This window comes from Orcinus orca, chromosome 3 (genome assembly GCF_937001465.1).
Source record: "Orcinus orca chromosome 3, mOrcOrc1.1, whole genome shotgun sequence".
In the NCBI taxonomy this organism is placed as follows: Eukaryota; Metazoa; Chordata; class Mammalia; order Artiodactyla; family Delphinidae; genus Orcinus; species Orcinus orca.
Genome location: NC_064561.1, coordinates 87088932 through 87105312, shown reverse-complemented (window position 1 = coordinate 87105312; position 16381 = coordinate 87088932). Strand labels below are relative to the sequence as shown.

The following is a 16381-nucleotide window of genomic DNA, read 5'->3' as shown; positions in this document are numbered from 1 at the left end:
ATAGACATTTCTCCAAAGAAGACATATAGATGGCCAAAAAGCACATGAAAACATGCTCAACATCACTAATTATTAGAGAAATGCAAATCAAAACTATGAGTATCACCTCACACTGGTTAGAATGGCCATCATCAAAAAATCTACAAACAATGAATGCTGGAGAGGGTGTGGAGAAAAGGGAACCCTTTTGCACTGTTGGTGGGAATGTAAATTGATACAGCCACTACGAAGAACAGTATGGAGGTTCCTTAAGAAACTAAAAATAGAGTTAGCATATGATCCAGCAATCCCACTACTGGGCATACATCTGGAGAAAACCATGCACCCCAATGTTCATAGCAGCACTGTTTACAATAGCCAGGACATGGAGGCAACCTAAATGTCCATCAGCAGAGGAATGGGGGCTTCCCTGGTGGTGCAGTGGTTAAGAATCCGCCTGCCAATTCAGGGGACACAGGTTCAAGTCCTGGTCCGGGAAGATCCCACATGCCGTGAAGCAACTAAGCCCATGCAGCACAACTACTGAGTCTGTGCTCTAGCACCCACGAGCCACAACTACTGAGCCTGCGGGCCACAACTACTGAAGCCTGCATGCCTAGAGCCTGTGCTCCGCAACAAGAAAAGACACCGCAATGAGAAGCCTGCACACTGCAATGAAGAGTAGCCCCCGCTCACTGCAACTAGAGAAAGCCTGCACACAGCAACAAAGATCCAACACAGCCAAAAATAAATAAATAAATAAATAAATTTATTAAAAAAAAAGATTTATGCACTTAAAAAAGAAAAGAGGAATGGATAAAGAAGATGTGGTACATATATACAATGGAATATTACTCAGCCATAAAGAAGAATGAAATAATGCCATTTGCAGGAACATGGATGGACCTAGAGACTGCCATACTGAGTGAAGTAAGTCAGATAAAGACAAATATCATATGATATCACTTACATGCAGAATCTGAAAAAAAAACGATACAAATGAACTTCTTTACAAAACAGAAATAGAGCCACAGATGTAGAAAACAAACTTATAGTTACCAGGGGGGAAATGGTGGGGGAGTGATAATTTGGGAGATTGGAATTGACATATACATACTACTATATATAAAACAGATAACTAATAAGGACTTAACTATATAGCACAGGGAACTCTACTCAATACTCTGTAAGGACCTATATGGGAAAAGAATCTAAAAAAGGGTGGAGATATATGTGTGTATATGTGTATATGTATATGTGTGTATATATATATATATATATATATATATATGTATATATATAAAAAACTGATTCACTTTGCTGTACACCTGAAATTAACACAACATTGTAAATCAACTATACTGCAATAAAAATTAAAAAGAAAATAAATGCAAAGAGATCCACAATCTTGGTAAAGTGCATTTAAAGATTAAATCAATATAGATGTGAATTGTTTGTCTAATTCTTACAGTTACTGTCATCTTTTGCATTGGGAAAAGAGTCTTTACCTTTTTCTCCTTTGTGGCCTAGAGAATGGATCTGCTTATATAATTCCTTTCATTAAACAAGGTCATTTCAGGGAAATCTTAATGTAGATGAAGCTAGCAGTTATGAAATTTTAAATGTCATTATGTGCTGAAAATAAAATATTAAAATAAACTTTTTATCCAGTTTGCAGATTTTGTTACAGTCAGCCCTCCAAATCTGTGGGTTCTGTATCCACAGGTTTGGCATCTGCAGGTTGAATCAACTGTGGATCAAAAATATTCAGAAAAAAAAATTCCAGAAAGTTCCCAAACTATTTACACAGCATTTACATTGTATTAGGTATTATAAGTAATCTATGCACATCCTCCCAAGTATATGGGAGGATGTGCATAGATTATATGCAAATACTACACCGCTTTTATATAAGGGATTTGAGCATCTGCAGATCTTGGTATCCATGAAGGGGTCCTGGAACCAATCACCCTTGGAAACTGAGGGATGACTGTATATTGAAACATGGTTGTTTATCAAATATCAGTTTGGGTAAAGAGAATAACAATTATTTTGTTATTATTTAACGTGTAATGTTTTTTGATCTCAGGTAGCTATAGCCATACCTAATAGACCTCCTGATGCTGTACTTACAGATACCACCTCACTTAATCAGGTAAGAATTTTTTTTTTAACATCTTTATTGGAGTATAATTGCTTTACAATGGTGTGTTAGTTTCTGCTTTACAACAAAATGAATCAGTTATATATATACATATGTTCCCATATCTCTTCCCTCTTGCATCTCCCTCCCTCCCACCCTCCCTATCCCACCCCTCCAGGCGGTCACAAAGCACCGAGCCAATCTCCCTGTGCTATGCGGCTGCTTCCCACTAGCTATCTACCTTACGTTTGGTAGTGTATATATGTCCATGCCTCTCTCTCACTTTGTCACAGCTTACCCTCCCCCCTCCCCATATCCTCAAGTCCATTCTCTAGTAGGTCTGTGTCTTTATTACTGTCTTACCCCTACGTTCTTCATGACATTTTTTTTTCTTAAATTCCATATATATGTGTTAGCATACGGTATTTGTCTCTCTCTTTCTCACTTACTTCACTCTATATGACAGACTCTAGGTCCATCCACCTCATTACAAATAGCTCAATTTCGTTTCTTTTTATGGCTAATATTCCATTGTGTATATGTGCCACATCTTCTTTATCCATTCATCCGATGATGGGCACTTAGGTTGTTTCCATCTCCGGGCTATTGTAAATAGAGCTGCAATGAACATTTTGGTACATGACTCTTTTTGAATTATGGTTTTCTCAGGGTATATGCCCAGTAGTGGGATTGCTGGGTCGTATGGTAGTTCTATTTGTAGTTTTTTAAGGAACCTCCATACTGTTCTCCACAGTGGCTGTATCAATTTACATTCCCACCAACAGTGCAAGAGGGTTCCCTTTTCTCCACACCCTCTCCAGCATTTATTGTTTCTAGATTTTTTGATGATGGCCATTCTGACTGGTGTGAGATGATATCTCATTGTAGTTTTGATTTGCATTTCTCTTTGGATTTGCATTTCTCCTTGGATTTATCCTGTATGGGACTCTCTGTGCTTCCTGGACTTGATTTACTATTTCCTTTCCCATATTAGGGAAGTTTTCAACTATAATCTCTTCAAATATTTTCTCAGTCCCTTTCTTTTTCTCTTCTTCTTCTGGAACCCCTATAATTCGAATGTTGGTGTGTTTAATGTTGTCCCAGAGGTCTCTGAGACTGTCCTCAGTTCTTTTCATTCTTTTTTCTTTATTCTGCTCTGCAGTAGTTATTTCCACTATTTTATCTTCCAGGTCACTTATCCATTCTTCTGCCTCAGTTATTCTGCTATTGATCCCATCTAGAGTATTTTCATTTAATTTATTGTGTTGTACGTCGTTGTTTGTTTCATCTTTAGTTCTTCTAGGTCCTTGTTAAATGTTTCTTGCATTTTGTCTATTCTATTTCCAAGATTTTGGATCATCTTTACTATCATTATTCTGAATTCTTTTTCAGGTAGACTGCCTATTTCTTCTTCATTTGTTAGGTCTGGTGGGTTTTTATCTTGCTCCTTCATCTGCTGTGTGATTTTCTGTCTTCTCATTTTGCTTATCTTACTGTGTTTGGGGTCTCCTTTTTGCAGGCTGCATGTTCGTAGTTCCCGTTGTTTTTGGTGTCTGTCCCCAGTGGCTAAGGTTGGTTCAGTGGGTTGTGTAGGCTTCCTGGTGGAGGGGACTAGTGCCTGTGTTCTGGTGGATGAGGCTGGATCTTGTCTTTCTGGTGGGCAGGTCCACGTCTGGTGGTGTGTTTTGGGGTGTCTGTGGACTTATTATGATTTTAGGCAGCCTCTCTGCTAATGGGTGGGGTTGTGTTCCTGTCTTGCTAGTTGTTTGGCATAGGATGCCCAGCACTGTAGCTTGCTGGTCGTTGAGTGAAGCTGGGTGCTGGCATTGAGGTGGAGATCTCTGGTAGATTTTCGCCATTTGATATTATGTGGAGCTGGGAGGTCTCTTGTGGACCAGTGTCCTGAAGTTGGCTCTCCCACCTCAGAGGTACAGCACTGACTCCTGGCTGCAGCGCCAAGAGCCTTTCATCCACACGGCTCAGAATAAAAGGGAGAAAAAGTAGAAAGAAAGAATTAGTAGAGGTAGAAAGAAAGAAAGAAAGAAGGGAGGGAGGGAGGGAGGGAGGAAGGAAGGAAGGAGGGAAGGAAGGAAAAAAGAAAGAAAGAAGATAAAGTAAATAAAATAAAGTAAGATAAAATATAATAAAGTTATTAAAATAAAAATATAATTATTAAGAGAAAAAACAAAAAAAAATGGACGGATAGAACCCTAGGACAAATGGTGGAAGCAAAGCTATACAGACAAAATCTCACACAGAAGCATACACAGACACGCTCACAAAAAGAGGAAAAGGGGAAAAAAATCATAAATCTTGCTCTCAAAGTCCACCTTCTCAATTTGGATGATTCGTTGTCTAAAGGAGATAAGGAAGGAAAGAAAGAACGAAGATAAAGTAAAATAAAAGAAAGTTATTAAAATAAAAAGTAATTATTAAGAAAAACAAACAAAAAACGGACGGATAGAACCCTTGGACAAATGGTGGAAGCAAAGCTATAAAGACAAAATCTCACACAGAAGCATACACATACACACTCACAAAAAGAGGAAAAGGGGAAAAAAATCATAAATCTTGCTGTCAAAGTCCACCTCCTCAATTTGGGATGATTGGTTGTCTATTCATGTATTCCACAGATGCAGGGTACATCAAGTTGATTGTGGAGCTTTAATCTGCTGCTTCTGAGGCTGCTGGGAGAGATTTCCCTTTCTCTTCTTTGTTCTCACAGCTCACTGGGGCTCAGCTTTGGATTTGGCCCCGCCTCTGCATGTAGGTCGCCGGAGGGCGTCTGTTCTTCGCTCAGACAGGACAGGGTTAAAGGAGCCGCTGATTCGGGGGCTCTGGCTGCTCACTGAGGCCGGGGGGAGGGAGGGGCACGGATGCGTGGCGAGCCTGCGGCGGCACAGGCCTGCATGACGTTGTACCAGCCTGAGGCGCGCCGTGCGTTCTCCCGCGGAAGTTGTCCCTGGATCACGGGACCCTGGCACTGGCGGGCAGCACAGGCTCCCCGGAAGTGGGGTGTGGATGGCACACAGGCTTCTTGGTGGCGGTAGCAGCAGCCTTAGCGTCTCATGCCCGTCTCTGGGGTCCGCGCTTTTAGCCGCGGCTCGCGCCCATCTCTGGAGCTCCTTTAAGCAGCGTTCTTAATCCCCTCTCCTCGAGCACCAGGAAACAAAGAGGGAAGAAAAAGTCTCTTGCCTCTTCGGCAGGTCCAGACTTTTCCTCGGACTCCCTCCCGGCCAGCCGTGGTGCACTAATCCCCTGCAGTCTGTGTTCACGCCGCCAACCCCAGTCCTTTCCCGGCGCTCCGACCGAAGCCCGAGCCTCAGCTCCCAGCCCCGCTCGGCCCAGCGAGTGAGCAGACAAGCCTCTCGGGCTGGTGAGTGCCAGTCGGCCCTGATCCTCTGTGTGGGAATCTCTTCGCTTTGCCCCCCGCACCCCTGTTGCTGTGCTCTCCTCCGCGGCTCCGAAGCTTCCCTCTCCGCCATCCACAGTCTGCCCGCGAAGGAGTTTCCTAGTGTGTGGAAACATTTCCTCCTTCAGAGCTCCCTCCCACTGGTGCCGGTCCCGTCCCTATCCTTTTGTCTCTGTTTATTCTTTTTTCTTTTGCCCTACCCAGGTACGTGGGGGGCTTTCTTGCCTTTTGGGAGGTCTGAGGTCTTCTGTCAGCGTTCAGTAGGTGTTCTGTAGGAGTTGTTCCACGTGTAGATGTATTTCTGGTGTATCTGTGGGGAGGAGGGTGATTTCCGCGTCTTACTCTTCCGCCATCTTCCTGGAAGCCTCAAGAATGTATTTTTGAAAAGTGATAAAGCCACCTGACTCCTGACACTTTTTGATTTATAACTCTGATACCCTGTAATTTTGTGAGTCCAAAAGTAGTGGCTCTGTTCTGAGTATCCACTAGGTATCAAAAAAAATGTAAAATGGCTTTTCATTAGTCAATTGAAAAAGCGTTATGCTTTGTTGGCAGTGGATTGCTTGCCTTAAGGAGACTGCCTAGCTTAGTAGTGAAGAATTTCATTAAAGCCTTAGAGAGCAGGATAAAATAAAAGGCAAATTTCAGTTATCCTTTCTTCTATTGGAAAAGAAAACTGAGCTACATTGCTTCGAGAGAGATTATTTTATGCTAACTTTAGTGGACAGGTACAGTAAAGCATCGGGGAAGGAGTAGATGATTTAATCTCTTTTGTTTGGCGTAAATAATATGTTTTCTGATGGAGGAGTTAAAATGCCCTGTCAGTTAACAAATTCTGTAAGCATGCAAAGATTTATCTAAGAAACAAAAGGTGACCATAAAGATGAGAAAAGCAACTTTGTTTTTGAGAGACCTGAAGATTCTTCCCTATGATGGCCAGAATACTAACCATGCAGACATAGAACAGAATTTGTAAAGCTCTGAAGTTATGCTGTGAATAAGCAGGTAATGACAGCACATTATTTGTAAAATTCACTTATTTTTTGATACTAATTTTGATATACTTGATATGAGAACTGCAGGATTTATGTGTACTGGCAAATAGGAATATAATTTCATGAGCCAGAAAGAATTAAGTTTGGAATATATTAATTGTATTTTTTTATACACTATATAATTGGGTGATAGAACAATACTTTCTACCTCAGATTAGTTTTTGCCTTTAAATGTTCTTCCTATCCCTATTTCTTATCAGTTTCTTAAGAGAGCACTCATATTTATGTTTAATTAAAGCTTCATAGTGAAATTAATTTTATTAGCACACTAAAGAACAGAAGACTTCATGGTTTCATGGTTCAGAAAACCCAGAAATGCTCCATTATTATTCTTGTGTTACTGAAATAATAAAATGTATCTGCTGTAGATAAGAAAAGCTGAATAGTTTCCATGGCTTGAATTTCTTTATACAGTAAGCAGAAAGATTTTTTTTTTCTTTTTTCAGATGAATAGAACTTTTTGTTAGCTTTTAGCAGACTTGAGTATTTTGCTGTGTGACAAAGGACAGTTTATAAGTTAACAAATATTTTTTGTATAAATAATGGACACCCATCATTTGACAGAGGTTCCTGACCATTTGTATCATATGGTCACTTGAGAATATGATAAAAACTACCGACTGTTTCTTCAGAAACATTTTGCATAAAACTTTGCTTAAATTTCAGGGGATTTGTGGGCTGTTTTAAATTGGATCTGTGCTATAGGAGATACAAATCAAGTAGAAGAAGTGTGATCTATTGACAAGGAACTGAAAGGATACTTAGATATAAGGTGTAGATGTCTTAATTTCTGGGGCACCTATTCTAAGCAACGAATGATTAAATACAAGGCTTTGAATTGTAGAGTAAGTGCTGTAGACATTCTGAGATGGGCTACTTATTAGAGAATGACATACAGAAGAGTTTGGTAGGAAAGATGGGACTTCTGAACTAAAATGGTGTATAGATATTCTCTCTTACCAGGGATATAAGGCTTGCAGTATGGCCTGGAAGGGGATAAGAACTTAGTAATGATAGCAGAAAAGAGCATGATGTATGTACAAGGAGTAAGAATTAGAGCATTCACACCGGAGAGTGGTGGGAGATGATTGTGGATGAACAGACCTTTAAGGAGAAGTGGAAATGGAACAGATTATGTTGTTATAGCATAAACTTTGTGCCAGCTATTTAAATTAAATAAGTAACTTCTCAATCAGTAGGGAAACTAGCAACCATCGCTCTACCAATATCACTTCTGGAATATTTTGTTTTTCATGTCTCTAGGAGAATTTCTTCATCTTCAAACTGGTATGATATTACATGTATACTTCATGGTTTTTCATAATTAATAAAGAGAAAATTCATCCCCAATAATCTAGAAAGACCAAAGAATAAATAGGTAACAGGTGTTAGGCTTTGTATTTGAGGAGAATGAAAACAAGTATCTTTATTTTCCCCAGATACATATCTCATACTACTTATTCTAACAATTAGGATTTTAGCTACCATCATTGTTAAATAAAGTTAATCTTTGGAATATTGGTTATACTCCATTAAAATATAATTCTTTATTATATTACCATGTGTATTATAAGTACTTTTAAAATTTTGTTTTGAAACAATGATTTATTATTTTGCATGACTCTGGGTTGCCTGGGCGGTCCTTGTGCTACAAATGGTGTTGGCTGTCACTCATGTAGCTGTTCTGAGATGGCGTCTGGGTGGGGCAGGAAAGTCCAGGATGGCTTTTTCACAAGTGCAGGGTCTTAGTGCTCCCTGTTGGCTGGCGTGCCTCTAATCTCCACCTGGCTTCTTCTTCACGTGGTGTCTCATCTTCCAGGGCCTTTCTCTGTGGCCCTCAAGGGGACTTCGATTTAAATTTCTGGAACTGTTTCCTGTGTAGCTTCCTCCTTTTCAGTACATCTACATTCTAACTGCCCATTCTCCCAGAACTCTGATCTTTATCTCTTTAACTCTTTGAGACTGTTTTGCTATGTTTCTGTTTCCCTTTTTGCACTGCAGTCTAGAAAGTGCTGTCAGGCAGAGCACTGTGGCCATTGTAGAGTCCATCTTTTTTGTTTCTTTTCTATCAAGAATCATAATCCTGTTCTGCCTCCTGTCCAGTATCTAAGAACAGTATCCCCCTCGCCCACTTAAAAAAATTTTTTTTCCTAATTGTTTACTGTGGAAGAGTAAGTTCATTCCACTTATTCCATCTAGGCCGGAAGTGGAAATTCTATACCTTTTTATATGCCCATAGTGCCCAATTTTCTCATTTATTACTATTTGTTTTTTCAGTTTTTATTGCTGTGCTTTGTTTCCTACTTGTTTCTAACAATTAAAGAGCCTATTTTATTTTCTTGTTTCTCTTTCCCTTATAGTTCACATTTTGGGGAATGCATTAATTTTACTTTTTCAGAACAGTTTAACATTTATATATTATTCTTGCCTCTTCCCCACCTTTGTTTTAGTCTTAGATTTGCAATTGAATATATATCAATCCTTTTGCCAAAGTTTCTCCCATATCTCCTGGTTGGATAAAGCTCCTCCTGTGGTAGGTTCCCCAAGAAGGCCTCGTGTATAGTATTCCTTTGGTTCCTATGTATTTATTTATCTTATTATTGTTTTTAAAATAAATTTATTTATTTATTTTTGGCTGCATTGGGTCTTCTTCATCGCTATGTGCGGGCTTTCTCTAGTTGCAGCGAGCGGGGGCTCCTCTTCGTTGTGGTGCGCGGGCTTCTCATTGTGGTGGTTTCTCTTTGTTTCAGAGCACGGGCTCTAGGCGTGTGGGCTTCAGTAGTTGTGGCACATGGGCTAAGTAGTTGTAGCTCACGGGCTCTAGAGCACAAGCTCAGTAGTTATGGCGCCTGGGCTTAGTTGCTCCGTGACATGTGGGATCTTCCTGGACCAGGGCTTGAACCCATGTCCCCTGCATTGGCAGGCGGATTCTTAACCACTGCGCCACCAGGGAAGTCTGGTTCCTATGTATTTAAAACTATTTTTCTATACCCTGGATACTTGAAGGACAGCTTGGCTGGATATGAAATCTTGAGTTTCTTAAAATGGTGTTCCATTGTTGCCTGGCTTTCTATATTGCTGTTTAGAAGTCTGATGCCAGTCATTATCTTCCTCTAAGTTACTTGATCTTTATCCTTGAGGGCTTTAGGATTTTTTTTTCCTTTATCTTTAAAAATCTAATAGTTTTACTAGGATAAATCTCAGTGTTGCTCATTCCAGGTCAGTTTTCCCATGTACCTGGTGGGCCTTTTTAATATGTGTGTTCAGATCTTTTATTTTCAAAAAGTTTTCTAGGGTGATAATTTTAAATATTAGTTCTTATTCATTGTTTTATTTTTATTTCTTCAGGTACTGTTTATGTACATTGGATCTTTTTCTATCTTTCTTCCAACCATTTTCTCTCTGTCCTTTTTTAGTTCTTTATTTCATTTCCATCCTCTTGGTTTTTTTCTTTTTTTTCTTCTATGCGCCTTATTAAAATTTTGTTTGAATATGTTCTCCTTTGAGAACATTATAATTTAGTCTTCAATTTCTAATATGAGTTTGATTTTTCTTTTATTTCTTTCCCAAGTTTAATCATCTCTTACTTCATTTCTTCATGTTTTTTGTCCATTTATATTCTTGGTTTTTGAATTTCAGATTCAAGATGTTTATTTCCTATCCCCAAATGCTTGAGTATTGTGTTATCGTTTTCTTCTGTTTGCTAGTTGTTCTTTCTGGGAAAATTTTTTTTATAATAATGTTTTGGTTCTTATTTTCTTTTTTAGTCTTATTGTAGCTTTGCACAGATGGAGATTACTTACCTGTATGCATTTTGTAGGTAAAGTTAGTAGTTTGGGATGGTTTACAAGATTCTTTCTTAAAGAAATTCAAGATTGTCATCTTCTGTCAGTATAGCAAAGTGCCTTTTCTTTAATGGATGGCTTTTTGGAGTAGGGCATAGTGGGGAAGTGTTTCATTAAATTTTTTTTAGTTCTCTTTATCCTGCAGGATCATAAATTTCCCCTCTTGCTTCTTTTTCTTCACCATTCAGTCTTCAAAGGGGACATCTTTGTTTTATCCTCTTCTCCCTCAGAAGTATTGCCTTTCTAGGACTGCCATTTGGAGGTGCATGCACTTTTAATTCTTTGCTCAGTAGTCAGTATTCTAATCTTCCAGGATTCTTCTCAGTATTTTTGTCCTCGAGGTAGACTGTCTGTGTCTCAAAGTGATTTTTCTTTGTTTCCTTTTTTTCTCTTCCATGAGCTTCTGCTATACTCCCCCGCCCCACCCCTACCGCTCTCTCTAGTAGTTTTGAGAGTGTGCTCAGAAGACAATGCTGCTGGATATAGGTGTTTATTTTTCTACTTAGAGGAATTTGAAGTTTGTGGTTTTTCTCTTCTAGTTACACTGTAGGCCTGAGATCTGTGTAGTTTTACTTGTTCTTGTTGATCTGTTTGCTTTTTTAGGGGATGTGAGGATTTGGGAAGAACTAATTCCTGACCCTTTTAATTTAGCATTTAGTTTAACTTAATGGTACACTTAAAAAAATTACTTATTTATTTGGCTGCATTGGGTCTTAGTTGTGGCACGCAGGGTCTTCGTTGCGGCATGCGGAATCTTTCACTGCGGCATGTGGGCTCTCTAGTTGTGGCGCGTGGGCTCAGTAGTTGTGGCACGCAGGCTCTCTAGTGGTGCGCAGGCTCCAGAGTGTGTGGGTTCAGTAGTTGTGGCGTGTGGGCTTTCTAGTTGTGGTGCGCGGGCTCTAGAGGGCGTGCGCTCAGTAGTTGTGGCACAAGGGCCTAGTTGCCCCTTGGCATGTGGGGTGTTAGTTCCCTGACCAGGGATCAAACCCATGTCCCCTGCACTGGAAGGTGGATTCTTAACCACTGGACCACTAGGGAAGTCCCTACTGGTACACTTTAAATAAATAAAACTAAGAACTAATTTACTCATATATGGAAGATCCTCCCACTTACATTTAATACTCAAGTAAGACAATATAGAGCTATTTTTCTTAGTTTGTATGTGTGAATTTTAGTGATTTTTACATCTAGGCAGAAATGAAACAGAACAAAACACGAAGCTTTTTGCTTTTCTTCTGAAATATGAAAGTCCTTCAAGATATTCAGAAAATAAACCTTGATAGTGTTCTTTATTGTTTGGAGAACGGTTATTTTGCGTTATGATTGAATTTAGTTAAACATCCAATCACTTGACTTTAGTCATTTCTCATGATAGATCTTTTATATCTTTGCTAATTCTGCCTTCTGTTGGAAGCAATGCTGTCATTGAAATAATATGAAAATTTTCATATTCCTTTAATATGATTTCTTTAGAAGAGTTGTTTCTTTTCATTTATAGGAATAATATCTGTGGGGTAAGAACACTGGCACTAATCTTAAAAACTTGATTGTCTTATACTGTTGCTGAAATCTTTTAAAATAATCATAATAGTTCACATTTATTGAGGTATTAATATTTATCAAGGATAATGCTCTGTAAGAGTTTGATTAGCCTCTCAGTTTTTTAAATGAGAAGATTGAGGCTTAGGGTGATAAAGAAAATTGCCCACTAATGGCAGAGCTGGATTTGAACCTAGGTCTGTCTGGTGCCAAAGCCCATGATCTATTATGTGTTTGACACCTTCCCCTTTGGACCCTGAAATTCGTCATTTTTTTTTTCCATTTGTATGCAACATGATGATGTATATTTGCCTAGTGTTTTATTTTTTTTAAAGTGCTTTCTAAAATTTATCATTTAATCCTCTACCATCTTATACAGAATCTTAAGTCACATCTATTTGATAATTGTTGATTTGATTTAATTATTTTTAGAAGTCATATAAAGGGAAAAAATACTGAGTCATTAAAAAAGTGAATAATTTAGAAAACTATCATATAGAGTGATGGGAAAGAGAAAGAGCTTATTAAAATTGTACAAAACATTAAAAAGTAAACAACATTTTCCTATGAATTAGAGGAGATGTTATTTTCTGTAAATAAAATTTGTTAAAAAAGAATAATCAATAATTAAAAACAACAAAAACTCATTAAGAAAGTCAGGTATGCTGACATGGCTAGTCTCTACACAACATTTTAATAGTCTTGGAAAGCTTGACCTAGCAGTTGATAAGAAAGAGAAGTCTGGAGGCAGCCCCATAGTTAATACACAGGTACATTAAATACTTACTGTTAGCTCTTTTATGAATTTCTTCCCTTCAGTACCGAAAAGTACTCTCTCATTTGACCAATGCACAATTTAAATGCTGGGAAGTGTGGTGACTTTTTTCCTATTGTTATCTATATCTTTCTGCTAATTCTGCCTTGTCTAAGTACAGAAGTGATGTGAGGATCTGGAGTAAGCAGGAATATAATCTTAATGGCAAGTTATTAGTCTGTTTTTTTGCAGGATGAGCTGATCTCAGGATTTAGTGTACCCAGTAGAATGAAAGTTTGTGAGGAGTGTGTGATGTTTATATGTCTAGTATTGGGTTACAGGCTTCAATTTAAAACACCCCATTAAGAAAGTTGGCATAAATTTTGCTTGGTTAGAAGAGGCTATAAACATTTACACCTTATCTTCACTGTGTTTTTTTTTTAATGTTTCTTTCTTTTCTTTTTTAAAAAATTAATTAATTTTTGGCTGCATTGGGTCTTCGTTGCTGTGCGCGGGCTTTCTCTAGTTGCGGCAAGTGGGGGCTACTCTTCGTTGTGGTGCACGGGCTTCTCATTATGGTGGCTTCTCTTTGTTGCGGAGCGCGGGCTCTAGGGCATGTGGGCTTCAGTAGTTGGGGTGCTTGGGCTTCAGTAGTTGTGGCTCGCAGGCTCTAGAGCGCAGGCTCAGTAGTTGTGGCACACGGGCTTAGTTGCTCTGTGGCATGTGGGATCTTCCCAGACCAGGGATCAAATCTGTGTCCCCTGCATTGGCAGGTGGATTCTTAACCAGTGCACCACTAGGGAAGCCCTTCATTGTGTTTTAATGAGAGTAGATTGATGGATTCCTTTTTGTGAATTTCTCCTTAGGCAGTGGTAACCAGTGTTGTTCCCAGATGTAGTTCTTGGTTCCCCTTCCTATTATTTGACAGTCCTCACCCCTTCTGATTTCAGTGGCAGGTGTTACAAAAAGCATTTGATTTACACTTAATCTTTTTTTGTTAGAAATAGTTATTTTTTAATCAGAGCTACTATTAGGTACATTATAATGCATTTCTTATGCAATAACCAGCCATATTTCCTGTTTTTAGTTTAATGTATTCTAAGAAGGCACTGGGTGCTAGTTTATTTTATAATTCTTTCTCCACAGGCTGCTTTGTACCGCCTCAGTGGAGACTGGAATCCCTTACACATTGATCCTGACTTTGCTAACTTAGCAGGTGAGTTGCTAGTAATGTGAGCCAATGAAAATATTAGCTCAGTTATCTAAATAATACTTAAAGATGTCGCTACTTATGACTGGAAGTTTGAGTAACATTTAAAAAATAGCCCTCTCCTAATATGTTTATGCAAAGGACATGGAAAGGTGGGAAGTAGTGTTCAGAAATTGGTGTACGTGAAATTCAGATTATGGTGGAAGGTAGCTCCTGCTAGTGCAAGGTCTAGGATAGGACCATGGGGATGGGTGTCTGAGTTATCGTGAAGGTCGAGGCCGTTGGAGGGGAGAGCAAAGAACTGAAAGGTTGAAGAAGGATCATCTACATACATGGATATTGAAATCACTGTGGATGATTTCATGGTTACAACCAAAGCTAAACAAAATAATTATTTGTGTCCCCAGATTTCTGACATTCCTTTCTTTTTTTTTCTTTTTTTGTTTATTTCATAATTTTTTGCCCAGGAAGTATTATTTATAAAATATTTTCCATGTTTCTTAACACATTATTGACCGGAGACGTATTAACGCCATAGGCGTTAGTTTCTGCAAAAATCCCCCCAGTCAATAATGTGTTAAAATAGATGGTATGATTCAGGCTAATGCAGTTTAAAAATGTATTTTTCAAGTCCTGAATGAACTGTTCTTGGTTTTTAAACATGAAATGTGCCTTTATCTAACTAAATTCTCTCTCTCATTTTTAGGTTTTGACAAGCCCATATTACATGGATTATGTACATTCGGATTTTCTGCCAGGCATGTTTTACAGCAGTTTGCAGATAATGATGTGTCAAGATTCAAAGCAATTAAGGTGTGTGTAAATTAGTAATAATTTAACTACTTGTTCCTTTTTAGTTTTAGAGGAGTCTTAGTGACTTCACTTAAAAATAGGTACTATACTGAAGTTATTATTTTTATTATTTCATTGACTTGGCAATCAGCAAGTTTTCTTTTTGTAGCTATAAATGCCTCTATTACACATGCATCATGAAGGATATTATATACAGTTATACTTTTAACAGATTAATTTGATTGTTTTATAAATAGTTAGGGACATACATATAGCAGCTTATATGCCTTAACAAAAACTCGAGATTTACCTTTAAAAATTTATTTATTCATTTTTTACTGTTTTATAATTTGCCTTAATTTAATTAAAAATGTTAAGTGGCTGCATTTGAACTCTAATAAACATGCACTTATATCAGTATGTTGGCTGCATATTGATTTTAGTTTTGCACTTTTTTTTTTGTGGTCACTTTAAGTTTATTTATTTTTGACTGCATTGGGTCTTCCTTGCTGTGTGCAGGCTTTCTCTAGTTGCGGTGAGCAGGGGCTACTCTTCGTTGCAGTGCATGGGCTTCTCATTGCGGTGGCTTCTCTTGCTGCGGAGCACAGGCTCTAGGTGTGCGGGCTTCAGTAGTTATAGCACGTGGGCTCAATAGTTGTGGCTCACGGGCTCTAGAGCACAGGCTCAGTAGTTGTGGCGCACGGGCTTAGTTGCTCTGCGGCATGTGGGATCTTCCTGGACCAGGGCTTGAACCCGTGTCCCCTGCATTGGCAGGCGGATTCTTAACCACTGTACCACCAGGGAAGCCCTAGTTTTGCACTTTTAAGTTGGATTCAAGTTTTCATCCATTATAAATTACAAAGAAAACTGACTCTGCACAATTTTGCATAAATCGAAAGACATATACTTAAAAAAAAAAGAAACAAAATTTTAAGGCAGTGTCAAATAGCTCCAAAAGCTTTTATCAGTTTGTGATCCATGCAGCAGTGGAAATTTATTTTCTGATGTCTTGCCTTTGATAACACTGATTATTCTCATTATTATAACTATTTTATAGTTATTATAATTATTTAAAAAATCAGCCAATAATATGTATACAGAGCAAATAAAATAGTATAGAAAATTAGGAAATAAAAAGTGTAATTATTCTGTCCTATACAACAACCCCAGGTCTTATTCCTCAGACTTAATTAGTGCCACTTTTAACTGCTTCTGTTAAGTTGTTCTGGTGGTTACCTATATAACTCTACTTAATATGATTATTCTTCTGTGTTTTGATTTGTCAAGATTAAACTATTTATTGATTCTATACTTTGAAAGACAAAGAATTAACTTTTACTAACTATATCCTTTCTCTACTAATTGTATCATATTACTATTTTTATGAATTTAAGTATAGTCCAGTCTCTGTTTCTTCCTTTTATACTCTCCAACCTTCCCCTCAAATTCCACCCCCCCTGCAAAGTGGAAAAGTTTCATATTAAAACATTTTTAACCCTAAAACACATTTTTTTTAAAGGTTCGTTTTGCAAAACCAGTATATCCAGGACAAACTCTACAAACTGAGATGTGGAAGGAAGGAAGTAGAATCCATTTCCAAACCAAGGTATGAATAATGTAGTTAGAGGTACATTGTTTTGTTACCCTCTTCA

At 38.2% G+C, this 16381-nt stretch overlaps 1 protein-coding gene across 6 annotated transcripts in view; it reads left to right on the top strand.

Moving 5' to 3' along the window:
- Window positions 1-16381, top strand: part of HSD17B4 (hydroxysteroid 17-beta dehydrogenase 4) — a 92211-nt gene that overhangs the window by 51592 nt on the left and 24238 nt on the right. For all 6 annotated transcript variants that reach the window (XR_004482163.2, XR_004482161.2, XR_004482162.2 and 3 more), the window contains exons 17-20: window positions 2069-2134; window positions 13874-13943; window positions 14644-14750; window positions 16249-16335. Coding sequence is in view for 3 of the 6 variants with exons in the window: in XM_049708511.1 (XP_049564468.1) it covers window positions 2069-2134; window positions 13874-13943; window positions 14644-14750; window positions 16249-16335 (330 nt within the window). In the remaining 3 variants the exon portion in view is untranslated. The remainder of the gene's footprint in view (window positions 1-2068; window positions 2135-13873; window positions 13944-14643; window positions 14751-16248; window positions 16336-16381) is intronic.